Genomic DNA, 15,127 nt, shown 5'->3' with positions numbered 1-15,127 from the left:
GTTAGGGTTAGGATTAAGGTTAGGTTTAGCGTTAGGGTTACATTAAGGATTAGGTTTAGGGTTAGGTTTAGGGTTAGTGTTTAGGGTTAGGTTTAGGGTTAGGGTTAGGGTTCGTGTTACGTTTAGTTTTAGGCTTAGGTTTAGGGTTAGGGTTTGGGGTTAGGCTTAGGGTTAGGGTTAGGTTTAAGGACATTAGGGTTAGGGTTAGGTTTAGGGTTAGGGTTAGTGGTTAGGTGTTAGGGTTTATTGTTAGGGTTAGGGTTAGTGTTTAGGGTTGGGTTAGGGTTACGGTTAGGGTTAGGGTTTAGTGTTAGTGTTAGTGTTAGGGTTAGGGCCATTAGGGTTAGGGTTAAGGCCAGTAGGGTAAATGTTAGGATTAAGGTTAGTGTTAGGGTTCGGGTTAGGGTTAGGTTTAGGTTTAGGGGTTAGGGTTAGGGGTTAGGGTTAGGGTTTAGTGTTAGGTTTAGGGGTTAGGGTTAGGGCTAGGGTTAGGGGTTAGGGTTAGGGTTAGGGTTAGGGTTACGTTTAGGGGTTAGTGGTTAGGGTTGGGGTTAGGGTTAGGGTTAGGTGTTAGGGTTAGGGTTAGCGTTAGCGTTAGGGTTAGGGTTACGTTTAGGGGTTAGTGGTTAGGGTTGGGGTTGGGGTTAGTGTTAGGGTTTAGTTTTAGGGTTAGTATTAGGGTTGATTATGGTTAGGATTAAGGCCAGTAGGGTTTGGGTTAGGGTTCGGGTTAGGATTAATGTTAGGGTTAGGGTAAGCATTAGGTTTATTGTTAGGGTTAGGGTTGGGGTTCGGGTTAGGGTTAGGGTTAGATTTAGGGTTTTGATTAGGTTTCGGGTTTATGTTTAGGGTTAGGGTTAGGGTTAGTGTTAGGGTTAGGGGTTAGGGCTTAGGGTTAGGGTTAGTGTTATGGTTTAGGGTTAGGGTTAGGGTTAGGGGTTAGGGTTAGGGTTACATTTAGGGGTTAGTGGTTAGGGTTGGGGTTAGGGTTAGGGGTTAGGGGTTAGTGTTAGGGTTAAGGTTAGGGTTAGGGGTTAGGGTTAGGGTTAGGGGTTAGGGTTAGGGTTATGGTTTGGTGTTAGGCTTAGGTTTAGGGTTAGGGTTTGGGGTTAGGGTTAGGATAAGGATTAGGTTTAGTGTTAGGTTTAGGGTTAGATTAGTGGTTAGTTTTAGGTTTAGGGTTAGGTTTAAGGACATTAGGGTTAGTGTTAGGGTTAGGGTTAGGGTTAGGTGTTAGGGTTAGGGTTAGGGTTAGTGGATAGGGTTAGGGTTAGGTTTAGGGGTTAGGTGTTGTGTTATGGGTTAGGGATAGGGTTAGGGTTAGGGGTTAGGGTTTAGGGTTAGGGTTAGGGTTAGGGTTAGGGTTAGGTTTTGTGCAGTGTTTTTTCATTATGGTTAGGGTTAGGGTTGTTTTTAGTGTTAGGTGTTAGAGTTAGGGTTTGGGTTAGATTTTGGATCATTAGGGTTAGGGTTATGTTTCAGCTTCGGGTTAATGTTAGGGTCATTCTTGTTAGGGTTATGGTTAGAGTTAGGGTCATTAGGGTTAGGATTAGGATTAAGGGTTATGGTGATGGTTAGTGTTAACATTAGGGTTAGCGTTATGGTTAGGTTTAGGGTTAGTCTTAGTGTTAGGGTCAGTAGGGTTATGCTTATGGGTTAGGGTTAGGGTTAGGGTTAGTTTTAGGGTTACGGGTTAGGGTTAGGGGTAGGTTTAGTGTTAGGGTAAGGGTTACGGTTAGGGTTATCATTAGGGTTAAGGCCATTAGGCTTATGGTTAGGTTTAGCATTAGGTTTTGGTTTAAGTTTAGATTAGGTTTAGGGTCATTAGGATTAGGTTAGGGTTATAGCCATTAGTATTACCGTTAGTATTGTTAGGGTTTGGGTCATTAGGGTTAGGGTCATTTGGATTATGGTTATTAGGGTTAGGATTAGGTGTTAGGATTAGGGTTATGCTTAGGATTATGTTTTAGGGTTAGGGTTAGGGTCATTAGATTTAGGGTTATGTTTAGGGTTAGAGTTAGGGTTAGTCTTATGGTTAGTGTTAGTGTCATTAGGGTTAGGGTCATTAGGGTTAGGCTTATTGTTAGAGATAGGGTCATTAGCTTTAGGGTTATGATTAGGGGGTAGGCTTATTGTTAGTGTTAGGGTCCTTACTGTTAGGGTTAGGGTTAGAGCCATTAGGGTTATGGTTAGGGTTATAGTTAGTCTTACCGGTTAGCCTTATGGTTAGGTTTAGAGTTAGGGTTAGGTTTAACTTTAGGGTTAGGGGCATTATTGTTAGTGTTAGAGCCATTAGGGTTAGGGCTGGGGTCATTAGAGTTAGGGTTAGGATTAGGGTTAGTGTCATTAGGGTTAGGATTATGGTTAGAGTTAGGGTCATTAAGTTTAGGGTTATTATTAGGGTTTAGGATTTGGGTAAGGGTTAGGGTTAGGGTTTAGATTTAGGGTCAGTAGGGTTAGGCTTATTGTTAGAGTTAGGGTCATTAGGGTTAGGTTTAGGGTTAGAGCCATTAGGGTTATGGTTACGGTAAAGGTTAGTCTTAGCGGTTAGTGTTATGGTTAGCTTTAGGGTTAGGGGCATTATTGTTAGTGTTAGAGCCTTTAGGGTTAGGTTTGAGGTCATTAGCGTTAGGGTTAGATTAGGGTTAGGGTCATTAGGGTTAGGTTCATTAGGGTTTGTGTTAGGGCTATTAGGGTTAGGATTAGGGTTAGGGTTAGAGCCATTATTGTTACTGTTGGTGCCATTATGGTTAGAGTTACGGTTAGGGTTTGGGTTAGGATCATTTGAGTTAGGGTTTAGGTCATTAGGGTTAGGGTCATGGTTAGGTTTAGGGTTAATGTTTGAGTTAGGGTCATTAGGGTTACGGTTAGGGTTGGGTTAGGCTAAAGGTTAGAATAAGAGTTATGTTTAGTTTTAGCGGTTAGGGTTAAGCTTAGGGGTTAGGATTAGCGTTATTAGGGTTAGAGTCATTACGGTTAGGCTTGGGTTTAGGGTTAGGGTTAGCGTCAGGGTTTAGGGATAGGGTTAGTGTTTAGGGTTAGGGTCATTAGGGTTAGTGTTAGGTTTTAGGGTTAGGGTCACAAGGGTTACAGTTCGAGTTAGTCTTGGGGTCATTAGGGTTAAGGTTAGTGTTAGGGTTAGATCCATTAAGGTTAGGGTTAGGGTTAGAGTTAGGGTTTGGGTCATTATGGTTAGGGTTAGGATTATGGCAATGTGTCGAGCAATCCCAAGCACAAATATAGTTTAGGTGGATAATGGACTGAGAGCAGGCCTGAGGAGAAGGACTTGGTTGTGCTGGTGTATGAGAAGCTCAACTTTAGCTGCTTCTCATCCGGAAAGCCAACCACATCCTCATCTGCATCAAGAGAAGTGTGGCTAGCAGGTTGAGGGAGGTGATTCTGCCCCTCTATTCCGCTCTTGTAAGACCCCACCTGGAGTACTGTTTCTGTCTCTAGAGCCCTCAACATAAGAAGGACATGGACCCGTTCGAGCGATCCAGAGGAGCGCCACAAAACTGGCGAGAGCGCTGGAGCACCTCTCCTGTGAGGACAGGCTGTAAAGGGGGCTTGTAAGAAAGATGAGGAGAAACTCTTTATCTGGGCCTGTTGTGAAAGGACAAGGGGTAATTGTTTTATAAAAGAAGGAGGTATATTCAGATAAGATATAAGGAAGAATTTTTTTATAATGAGGGTGGTGGAACACTGGAACGGGTTGCCCAGAAAGGTGACAGATTCCCCATCTGTGGAAATATTCAAGGTCAGGTTGGACGGGGCTCTGAGCAACCTAATCTAGTTGAAGATGTCCCTTCTCCTTAACGGCGGGGGGAAGTTAACTAAATGACCTTTAAAGATCCCTTTCAACCCAAACTATTCTATGATTCTATGCTGCTGTTATTCACAGCTAGTAACTGCACTCTCTTTAGCCAGAGTTAGAAATTAATCCTCTGTTGAGATTCAGTAATATAAACAGACCACAGGCCATGACATGTGAAACAATGCCTAAGTACAGAACTAAAAACAAATTTAGGTACATTGTAAATACTAATAAACAGTATGTCTCACTTTTCCATCAGCTTAGATACAGCTTGAAGCTCCATGGGTTGATTGCAAAGCACTTAAAAATTGTTCTCAATAAACCAGCCTCATCTATTGTTTGCAACAGCTCTGTGCGTGAGTACCTAGAGCTCAGAATGTCGTACCTAAGGCATCACAGATGCAGTATGGCCCTGCATGCAAATGTTATTTATGTTACTCTGACATGTTAAAATCAGCGTCACAGAGAATTTTTGTTATATATAACGAGGTAGCATCTATATGACAAAGTATTCCTTCTGTATCATTCTGTTACTCCACTCTGTACAATGGCACTCTGTATATGGGCATTCTCAGCAAAGAATGATCTACTGTTACCTTATAATCCCTTTCAATATTAATTATTAAAATTAGAGTGTTTACCATTAAGATATAAGTGATGATTTCTTTAATGATACATTGATACTCAAAACTGTATCAGGTACAGTAATTTATAAAAACGTAGTTATGAACTGCATTGGGGTGGAGAACACTCATGAGAAATATAAATATCAATGCATATCTTCAGATATAGAATAATTTATACAGTAAATTAGCACAGGGAGAGGAAACTTACTTCTTCTTCCTCCAGTCCAGTTAGATCCCAGAAGTAACTCAATCTCATCTGTAAACGCTTCCATTGCTCAAGGAACATAGTAGCTTAAAAAAAAAAAATAAATAAATCAAATACACTGGTGAATGTGTTACATATAAGTCCCAACTGCTATTTGAATCCCATTATACGAGGTCCCTTATAAATGAGCACTAAGAAACAGCTCCAGGCACAATTTTTAAAGAAAGAACACAAGCAAAGCATCAAAACAATAATTACTATCTTTTTACAAATAAAGTACTGAAAGACACAATGTGAATTGCCCAAAGACACTGGTAAGTTCTCATCTGAGACTGGAACTGAACCCATATCTGCTGATATCCACCCCAAGAACACAATCTTTCTTAATTTATAATGAGTCATTAATGAGTACAAAGCTTATAATGAAACAAAATCTAGGTCTAAATATTAATCTGTAACACTCTAACTGGTCAAACAGATTTTGCTGTTTCAGTGTTTCTAATCAGTCAGAAATATGTGAAGAAGGTAGGTGTAGCCTGCTACTGAAATAAATCATTACTACCTGTATGTAAAGTAAGATCCTCAGGAAAATGCAGAAAATAATGTTCTTTTGAAATATATTACAGTGGTATACGTGAATGTTTTTGTCCTGCATAGACATGGTGATTTTACCCTAAAGAACTGGCCAGTAGCTCAGTCTCCTGATTTTCCTTTTTCATTAAGGAACAGATATTGTACTGTTGTCTCATATTTACAGTCTCCTGATCTTCCTCTTGTAATGGCTGCTTCCTTTAGATTGCCTAGCTGCTCATGATTTATGGACTTAGATATTTATTAGAAATAGCACTTCTTAGTCTTGAGTTGTGGACACCTACTTTCAGATTACTATATCAATACCAAACCAGTATATACCAACCAAAAACATCCACTACACCAGTAAAAGCTATACCTATAAACAACTGTGGGCACTGTTTTCCATTTTCTTATGGTTCACTTCACCTTTTCAGTTGGTGAAAAGGGGACTGTAAAAACATTGTTACATCACAGCAGTATTTATATCACTTCAAACATTTTGTAGATAGCTCCACAAGACACACAACAGTGGAGAATTAGATCCAGTTTCCTTTGACTGCATCTACACTTGGCGTGAGCTGTAAGATAACACTGGGAAAAGTTAGACTACTATTAAAATAACCTGACTCTTACAAGATAGAATCTATTCCAAGAGTTAGCTGCAAATATTTTTTGCACAGGTATCTTCCTATAATGTAAGAAATAAATATAATTTAAACACAAGACTGGCAGTACACTGAAAGTAAATCCAGACATTAATCAATTCAGTTGCTATCTCTGCTCCTTCCTTACAGAGGAGAGGACATATAAAAGCTATATTTAGTATTTTTGAAAACTCAAGGATTTTTAGATATCCTAAATACAAAAAACATTTCATTATTTTGTATGGTTCTCTTATTCATTCTATTTTTTCCCCATTATTCAAAAAGTTAGTTCTACATTTAGCTCTGTAAGAACTTATTTGTCTAGATGCAGTAGCTGTTCTGAAATCAGCAAATTTGCACTGACTTATGCTAGCAGAAAAAGAATTCCATTATATTCAACTGTCATTCTAATAAATCCAGCTGAAATTCAGGATCACAGAACACCAGTGACAGTAAGCACAATTAGCCAGACACTTTTCATATTCTCTTAATATGGTCATTTGCAAATAGCACTGCTGGAATCACAAATATACTTTATGAGGCATCAAGATCAGCTAGTAGAAGCATTATTCCTTTCAAGATATTAACCATAATAAGTCATCTGCCTTTTACAGAATGGGGCAAGGCAAGCAGGACGAAAGACAACTTGTGCCCAACACCATCATGAAATGAAACCAGCTCAAATTACCATACTTTGCTCTTTCAAGTATACAATTGTAATTTAGAAGACATGCCAGTTTCCACATCATTATTATATCCTATGAACAAGCATACAGGCAACATTTACTCAAGATACTGTGAGGCAAGCTGATTAGGTGTGTGAATGAGATCTGTTATTCAGCAGAAGGAGCTCTATATATAACCAGTACAGTCTCCTAGTATTAAGGCATCACAATTTGGTGTAATCTAATACTTAATAGGCAAGCTGGCCAGAGTTAGTGAAGGATACCTTATTTCACTTTGCTGTTCTTTGTATATAATGGCTGTATTTTCTTGCACAGACAAGCTCAGTTATCATGGCCCTAACAACAGATTTTTCCAATCTGTGGGAAACGTGTTTTGGAGGGGGGCTACAGCTCAGAAAGAATTTTGTTATTCTTAACACACCTTTTAAAAAAAGAAATTCATACGGAACTTCTTGTTCCTCTCTGTTCCTTTACAGATTCTACTAATTGGTCTTAGTGCGAGGATATACCAACATTTTGCTTTGCATATTGCACTGGTGATACTAAAATATAATTGTTTTGGATGAGGCTACATGGAAATGATCATTTGCATGAATGGAAGTTTACAGTACAGATTCTTGGTCAGGAAAATACTATTTACCTATGAAAGAGTAAGTGGATTGTCATTCATACACATGCTGTCCAAACAGCTACACTGAAACTTGGCCAAGGCAGTGTATTGCATGCTTCATGGCAGCAGGTAAACTGTGACACTTTATCTATCAGTCTACTTTGTAACTGGTAGCAATCTGAAGTAGGAAAATAGGTCAATGTGAGAGTCTACAAATTTATCATCTTTTGCCATTTCTCTCAGTCATAGTGCATACATAGTCTCTAACTTCTGCTGAAGGGTTTCCAGGAACTGGTAAACAAAAACTTCTTACATTCATGATCTATTCTGTCTGCAAGTTCCGTAAAAACCCTGTGCTATCCATACCCAATATCAAGCTACCAATCAGTCATTTCCAAAACAGGCTATAAAATTTTAACAGGGTTGCAAAGTATAACACACTGATAGCTGAGGGATGGCTATAATACAATAATATATTTGCTCAACTTAGTATTAAGAAGGAAAATTTCATTTTGTGAACAATGAATAGGGAAATAAATAATTTTACAGTAGCAATAACACCTTTAACTTGCAGTAAACAAGATCTGGAGTGAATGAGGGCATAACACCAGCAAGAATACATGCAAGCACAGTACACACACTTTTCAGGGCAGAGGTGAGGCCAGAAACAGTAAGAATAATACTACAATGCATTTATTAGTGTTTATGAAGTGTTTTGATATCCTCAGTGAGACAGGTTACATTTGCCATTCAAGAAAACTAAACTTGTTTAAATGGAATACTTTAGAACATATTATAATTAAAACTATAATACTCCCATTGTTCTTGGAATCTCATAAAGTTTTAATAAAATTATGTGGCTAAGTTGTCCCACGTGGAAGTGCACTCTGTGCTTAAATTAAACCCTTTCAGCTACCTGCACCATATCAATCCCAAAATACCCCAAAATAGCCCCAAATGTAGAAGGTGTTAAAGGGATTTGTTGATAGAAAATTAAGAAAAACTAAGAAAAACATGGCAAAGATTAGAAGTGCCATTGAACAAGGCAGTAGAGGAAGAAAGGATATCATTTTCTTCCCTGAGCTACCCAAGTCCTCTCAATTTATTCCAAAGCTTGCTGTAGACAGCAGAAAGCCTTATAACATCGCTTTCACTAGCATCAGCACAGACAGCCCCTCACTGGCCTTTTGAGGCTTGTCGGCTTCATAAAGCCAGAGGTATCACATTCAATCTAATAGTACTTTACTATATGTAAGGCTACTATACGTCCTACTACTGTGCATCACAGCTTTCATTTCTGGAGTCCAAAGATAAAGCAACACTGTTAACATGCAAAGCAATACTCACCCCAGAGAGCCATAAAGATGGAGAAAAAGACTGTGGCAGGGTTGTCAAATAAGTGGCTAGCTCGAGCGGTAGCACAAGCAGAGCTGAGGTTCCAGTAATCACAGAACTTGTCACACAGGGGGCACATGGTGAAGGCATTGCGTTGGTCGCACATTTCTTTACTGTGAATGACAAGTGCACAAATTCTTAGACTATTATGACACAGAAAAGGAGGACGTACAGTAGTGATATCAAGCAGCACATAACAGCCATTACAAGCTATTTACGACACATGTGGCTTGCACTTCCAGAGAACAGATGTGTATTTCTTCAAGGCACATTGCCATGCACTGGAATATTAAAATACTTACAGGTACCCTACCAACAGAAAAACAATGCAACACAATGCACAAAGCCAGAATGAGCACCCAGGCATGTTGGTTGGTCTGTGTCACAGACAGAATAAATCTGCAACATCATTTGCAAGATATGCTAGGTTCTGGCATAAACCGACACACGTACACTGAATTCAAGAGACATACTCTAGCCCAAAGTCTTGTTCTTAGCAAGAACGTTATATCTCACAACATTTACTTTGAGATTCACCTCTATCCTGCATTTTATTTTGTGAGGTAGTTATAAAAGCAATGGTTCTTTTCCCAGCATACAGCTTTAACATCAGTCCTGATTTGTACCACCATCTGCCATCAGGTTTTGGCTAAGTTCCTTAAGTGTGAGCAGTTATTTTAGGCACACATGCTGATATGTTTTAAGGGTGTTCTGATTTTGTGCGCACAGTGGTTTCAGGAAATCAGATAACTTCACATTTCAGGGTTCTCAAGTTTGCCAGCTGAATATGGATATAGTATTCTTGATCTCCATAGCTCCTTATTTTTTCTAGTACAGAGTGCTAACCTAATTTCCAAAAAGAAAAAAAAAAGCCCCCTCCTCCCCTCCACATAAGTAAATCTCATAAAAATTAGAAAGTTTCAATTTATGCTTCATATATTCAGATGTTAAGTTGTATTTTTTTTTTCCCCTCAGAGTACAGCATTTGTTCAGTTGTCCTGTGGAAAACAAGAGATAAGAGACTTTCTTACAGATTTTAAAATCTTTACTTTAAAGTTGTTATTTTAATTCTTAGTCTTATTTGCTATGTATTTACCCAGTTTCTAAAAATCTTTTAAAAATCATTATCACTATCTGTTTAATAAGCCAAACCCTACTTGACACTTCTGAGTACACATTCAGTTTTTTAATAAGGTTTATATGAAAGACCTTCATACCTGCACAGTCTTACTCAGGTGAAGTGAGTAGTGCAAAGCTCAAGTGTCCTTGCCAGGACTGTGAGCTAAGGAAAGACCTGCAACGTTGCTTCATTGATAGCTGGCTTATTTTGATTATGATTGTTCTTATACCGACCATCATGAAACAGTATTATTTCTATGAGTTCAAATGAAAAAAAAAAGAGCTTTTCAAACTGTAGTATCAATATGCTTATTATAATAATATATTATTTGAAAGGCATACAGCTGTTACCAGCTATCACATCACTGAATACTCTCTTCTATTTCAAAAGACAGTAGAGGGTGCTGTAGATACATCTTACCCATAAATCTCACTTAAATTTAAATGTTAGCACAAGGTTTTCCACAGACAAAAACAATTAATTTAAATCAGGCTAAGAAAACAAACCCTGACTCAGATGTGTTATTATCCGTCATTTACCTATCAGTAATGATGTCCCACTGCAATGATCCACTTTAAATGCTGCCAGTTCACTTGAGAAAATGCAGGAACTGCCACACAGAGTGTGACTAGCAGTACTACTAATCCAGTATCCTGTCTCTACCAGAAGTCAGACACAGATAACACAGAGGAAGTGCCATTTTCTCACCAAGAAGGCAAACATGAACATCATTCTAACAATGTGGCAGTTTTTGTTTAGTATAACACTCTCAGGACATGCAGTACAAAACTCAATATTTTTTTTTAAATTTCAAGAAGGAGAATACTGTGGATAACAAATGTGCTAAATCTGCTAACTATTGTTCATCTTAGTTGTACAAATAGCCTGATTTTCCTAGGAACAAAGTAATTCAAAATACTGGACAGTGTATTTGCATTAACTCCATTGAGTTCTGCACAATGTCTTTCAGGGTAAGCGTGGAGATATGTGCATTCATAAAAAGTAAATGGATGTCATAAAAAAGAACTTACAATAATGCAGTAGAGTCGCTGAACATTTCTGCTTCAGGAGCTGCACTACTGAACAGCCAAATAAATGTATGTCGTTCAAATGTCTTATGTACTCAATGCATATGTATTTCAATACTCACAGAGTTGTTATCGACACATCTCTGCTCCTCAGACATGTTAAAGGCAATTATTCTCACTGAGGATTATGAACAAAAAGCACTTTTCAAGTAACTTTTCAAGTAACAAATTATTGATCACAGAGAAGCTTACCTAGGAATGTCACTCTCGATGGTTATACATCCATAAAGAAATACAATAATCCCAACTACTGAAGATGGAATTAGGAATTCTGTATATAAACCCAGCCATGCAAAATAAAGTCCTATCTTTTCTCCAAAATACTTCCTGAAAAAGAGAGAGAGAAAAAAAGAGAGTATAATTTTCAAATGTGTTTTACAGCTTCTTAACAATCCTTGAAAGTTAAAATACTGTCAAAGACATGGATGAAACCCCTGAGCATCTTGAAGCCAGTATCACCAAATGAAGGGGTTGATTTGGGCAGTTTGGGGTTCTCCATTCTGAGAGTTAAAGACAGTCCTGTATCATTATAATACATACTTACAATACATCATTATAATACATACTCTCTCTGCTTAGAGAAGATTGTGGCTTTTGTAGCTCTTAAATGAAGTCAGTGAAATATCCCTCACTTCCATTAAGAGCAGCAGAACTTCAACCAAATGTTTAGCAGAAAATATTGGAAAGGATTTGGCTCCTCAGAAGAGTATCTAGATATGCTATCATTCTGTGTAGTTCTCCTGGATTCAATTTCTTAGAGTCGTGGAAACGACATCTATGGGAACATACTAACAACATCCTCCGATATCTTAAAAGACAAGTAATCTTGAATTGCCGTTAAAGAATGAAGGTTTATTTGCACACGTAGGACTGGCTTTTCAGAAAGAATAAATATTTTTGAGAAATTAACAGTCTCTGGACAGCTGGTTTGAAAAAACAGTTTCTGCTCTGAGGAAGAGTTCACTGTAGATGTTGATAAATATGGCTAGAACTCAGCCCAACATCTTCATGAATCACACTGCGAGAGGTAAACTAAACATAGATGAAACTCACTGATCATTCCAAAGTACTGTTGTGAGTGATTACAAATATTGCCAAACACTAAGAGCTTCAGAGAGCTCAAGAACTTACCACCACTAAAATGAGACTAAATTTAGATAAAAAGCAACACAGTTAGAAACATCTCACAAGCCAGAGAATAAGACGGAGGAATGCTGGAGGAGTAGCTCTAGAGAGAGCACCAGGGCATGACATTGCATTTGAATCAGTGAGACATACGTTCATACTGTGGCAGGAGAAAGAACAGAAGGAATTTCAAGACAACATATCTAATGAAAGAAGGACAAGACTTGCTCCTTATAAAGGTTAAGCACTTTCAGATTGATTCTGAACTCACTCACAGTAGGAAAGTTTTACCCAAGCTTAGAAAACCAGATGTAAGTTATTTGTAATGAAAATGGTGTTGCCTTATGTATCTGCTCATGTCTAACTAACCTTGCTTATCCTTTAGGATAGGTATGTGCAATCATAAAAGAGAAAACAGAACAAAAGCACTTTAAGGTGATACACAGATAACATTATCTTCAGTATAAGGGGATACCATTACTTGGAGAATCAGCACAGAAGCAAAGGAAGTTTCAGGAATCTTCTAGGAAAGGAGTACATACCCTATACCTGACATTTGCAAGGCTATCATAAGCAAAAGACTGTGAAGTATCAAATGATGTGATGTGGAACCATGACAGAGAGACTTGAATGGCAATAACTTAATTAGGCGTGTAATTCTCTTTTGTTTCAGAAAGACAACTTGCACAAGCCAGAATGAGAATACAATTTGCAGTAATCAGTCTTTAAACAACATACATCAGCTTAGTAACTCTATGTGCACACCACAGCATAGTTTTTAAGCCTCTTGGGAGAACTGATTACCTCATTTGCACAAAATATAAAATATAAGGAAACATGATATTATATGATACAGTATAGTTCATAAAATGATAAATGTAAATATTTATGTTGCAAATATAATCCAAGCACTGTGGGACTACCCTGTAAGCTGGCAGGGTAAAGTAACGTTTGTTGCTTTTAAAATGTTTTTTAATATGATGTGAGAGAGCAAACACTTGATTAAAATACAGAAATAACCAGATGCCCTATAGCTTTTCTTCAAGACTCCTGTGTGAGTCAACATACAGCACCAATGGCCTTGGAGTGGCACAGGACAGGGAGAGACTCAATTTGCTCTCAAGTTTCCTCCTGGGAAGTTTCCTCCTGGGAAGTAACACACCTTGCATTTGACAGTAAGGAAAACATCACTGAACACATCCTAACAACATGGAGCAAGAAGAAGGAGAGAGGTTTTATTCTGATTATCTGTCTTCTTACTCCTTCCTTATTTGTAGAGTTGGGCAACATGCATAGCTAGTACAGTGCTCCAGATAGGCCAAAGCTGACATGATAAATAGTCCACAGTCTGAGCTGTTCTAAACTGTCTATTGTTTTGACGAAGGGCCACAAATTAACACAGAAACTGTTGAAGTCCCAGAAGCATGAGGGTAAAGAGCAGCTGAGCAGGGTCAATGAAGTTGAAGCTTATGGCTCATGAGGCTTCCTCTAGTATTTTTAAGCCTCCCAGTGATAAATGTGATCTATAACCTACAAAGCAAAGGGTTGCTATTTGCATCCATGCCAAGAGAAAGTGAGAAGAGCTCAACAATGTCCTGGCAGTATGGAAAAAAAAACAGTTGCCAAGAAGAAAGCTGTACAATGTTATGTGGCTTAACTGTTCTGAAAAAGAAAAATAATTACGACTGCTGTGCCCATGCTCAGTCCACCAATGTGCCAAAAAGTGAAACAGTCTAAGGAGAAGCAGTGACAGTGCTTGGAAGCATGACGATAAATTTAAATGTGAGTTTATCAAGCTAGAATAACATAGGACGTGGACATGCTCCTTCCTTTTTTAACATGGCCAAAGAATTGTTCTCCAATGGCTCCGCAAACACATATAAGCACATCTACTGCATCTACAGCTGGATTCAGCGATCTTTGGCTCAGACCTTAAGAATACGATGAGGAGGGTTTCTTTCTAGCATCCCTCTGAAAATTTCTTAATTAAGGCACACTGGCACAGTTTTACAAGGTTTGAAAGCATTCCACCCATACACAAGTCAATAGTTCCGTGTTAGCAAGCTACAATGCTGTTTCACTTTGAAAGTAGGATGTTAAGTTTTCTCAAATGTGGACATACTAGCCCTTCTGTATTTTCATAATAAAAGGAAACAAATTAGAATGATTGTAGTGAATGAAGAGAAAAAAAAAAATGTGTTCTTCAAAGGTAGAGTAAGATGTAAGTCAAGGAAAGGAATTTTTACAAGTTTTTGTATATTTACACCAAGAACTTGGAATTTTGTTGCATTTACATTGGGATAAAACAAGGCTTACTTTACAAGGCTTACTCAAGGAATTACTCATAATTTATGCTGATATGGAAACAAAAAGTAGAATTGAGATGAGAATTTTGCCCTACCTCAGTAGCTAACTCACATCCGGTTCAGATATCCAAACAAAGCTAAGGACTAATCCTTTCCAAAGTATGCTCATGGATGGCCCACAGCAGAGTGCCACAAAAAAAAAAAAAGTATGTCCTCTGCATCACATAAGCTTTATTTCCACATTAGCTGTATTCTAATGTAGAGAAGTGTCCTTTTATATACACATCTGCAACGAGGACAGAAGTTTTCATCCAAATCAAGGAGCAAATGGCTTTGACAATGAATGTGTACTGCTCCTATCAGGAGCAGCAGCCAAGTATTTTGTTCTGTGCTTTGTTACAGTATAAGGCAAAAATGTGTGCCTTTCAGTTCAGAAGACTTTTTGAAGGCTAGTAAAATGGCCACCTACCAAACACTAAGTTCTCTTGAGTAAGAATCTGTCTATAAGAAAATATTTGGCAAACCATCCATAACTATTTCAGAAGCTGAACAAAAGTTGCACTTCAAGCAAATGATCAGAAACAGCATTAAAAAAAGATTACAACAACAACAACCATCTGTAGAAAGTGTATTCTCTCTCATGGCGAATTTAGGATAAGATGCATTGGAAAAGATGTAGTGAAAATGTTTACTCAGTTCCCTCTGCTTCGCCCATATAACACTTGAACCAGACATCTGCAAAGCACTTCTGCCTGTTTGGTTGCCAAAACAACATCAAAAAGAATAACTGATAATTAAACTCTATGCTTGCATGTTGGTCACGGTGTTTCCATGCCAAGTTGTGCAATGTATAAATAGATTAAGATTTGAGGAAGAGGGGAAAAAGAGAGAAGAAAAAAAACCCCTTAGTTTTTGACTATGAAAATAAGTGTGGG

The 15,127-nt window shown here is 38.2% G+C and overlaps 1 protein-coding gene across 1 annotated transcript in view; it reads right to left on the bottom strand.

Annotated features, from left to right (window-relative positions):
• ANO2 (anoctamin 2) overlaps window positions 1-15,127 on the bottom strand; it is a 248,227-nt gene that overhangs the window by 160,487 nt on the left and 72,613 nt on the right. Inside the window, exons 11-13 of the mRNA XM_086762472.1 lie at window positions 10,954-11,088; window positions 8,506-8,666; window positions 4,649-4,731 (exon numbers count right to left, since the gene is read on the bottom strand). Coding sequence (XP_086618598.1) covers window positions 4,649-4,731; window positions 8,506-8,666; window positions 10,954-11,088 — 379 coding nt within the window. The remainder of the gene's footprint in view (window positions 1-4,648; window positions 4,732-8,505; window positions 8,667-10,953; window positions 11,089-15,127) is intronic.

The sequence above is a fragment of the Chlamydotis macqueenii genome, chromosome 1, assembly GCF_036417535.1.
Source record: "Chlamydotis macqueenii isolate bChlMac1 chromosome 1, bChlMac1.mat, whole genome shotgun sequence".
NCBI classification, from domain to species: domain Eukaryota; kingdom Metazoa; phylum Chordata; class Aves; order Otidiformes; family Otididae; genus Chlamydotis; species Chlamydotis macqueenii.
Note: the sequence above shows the minus strand (reverse complement) of the source record. Positions and strands in the feature narration are given on the sequence as shown.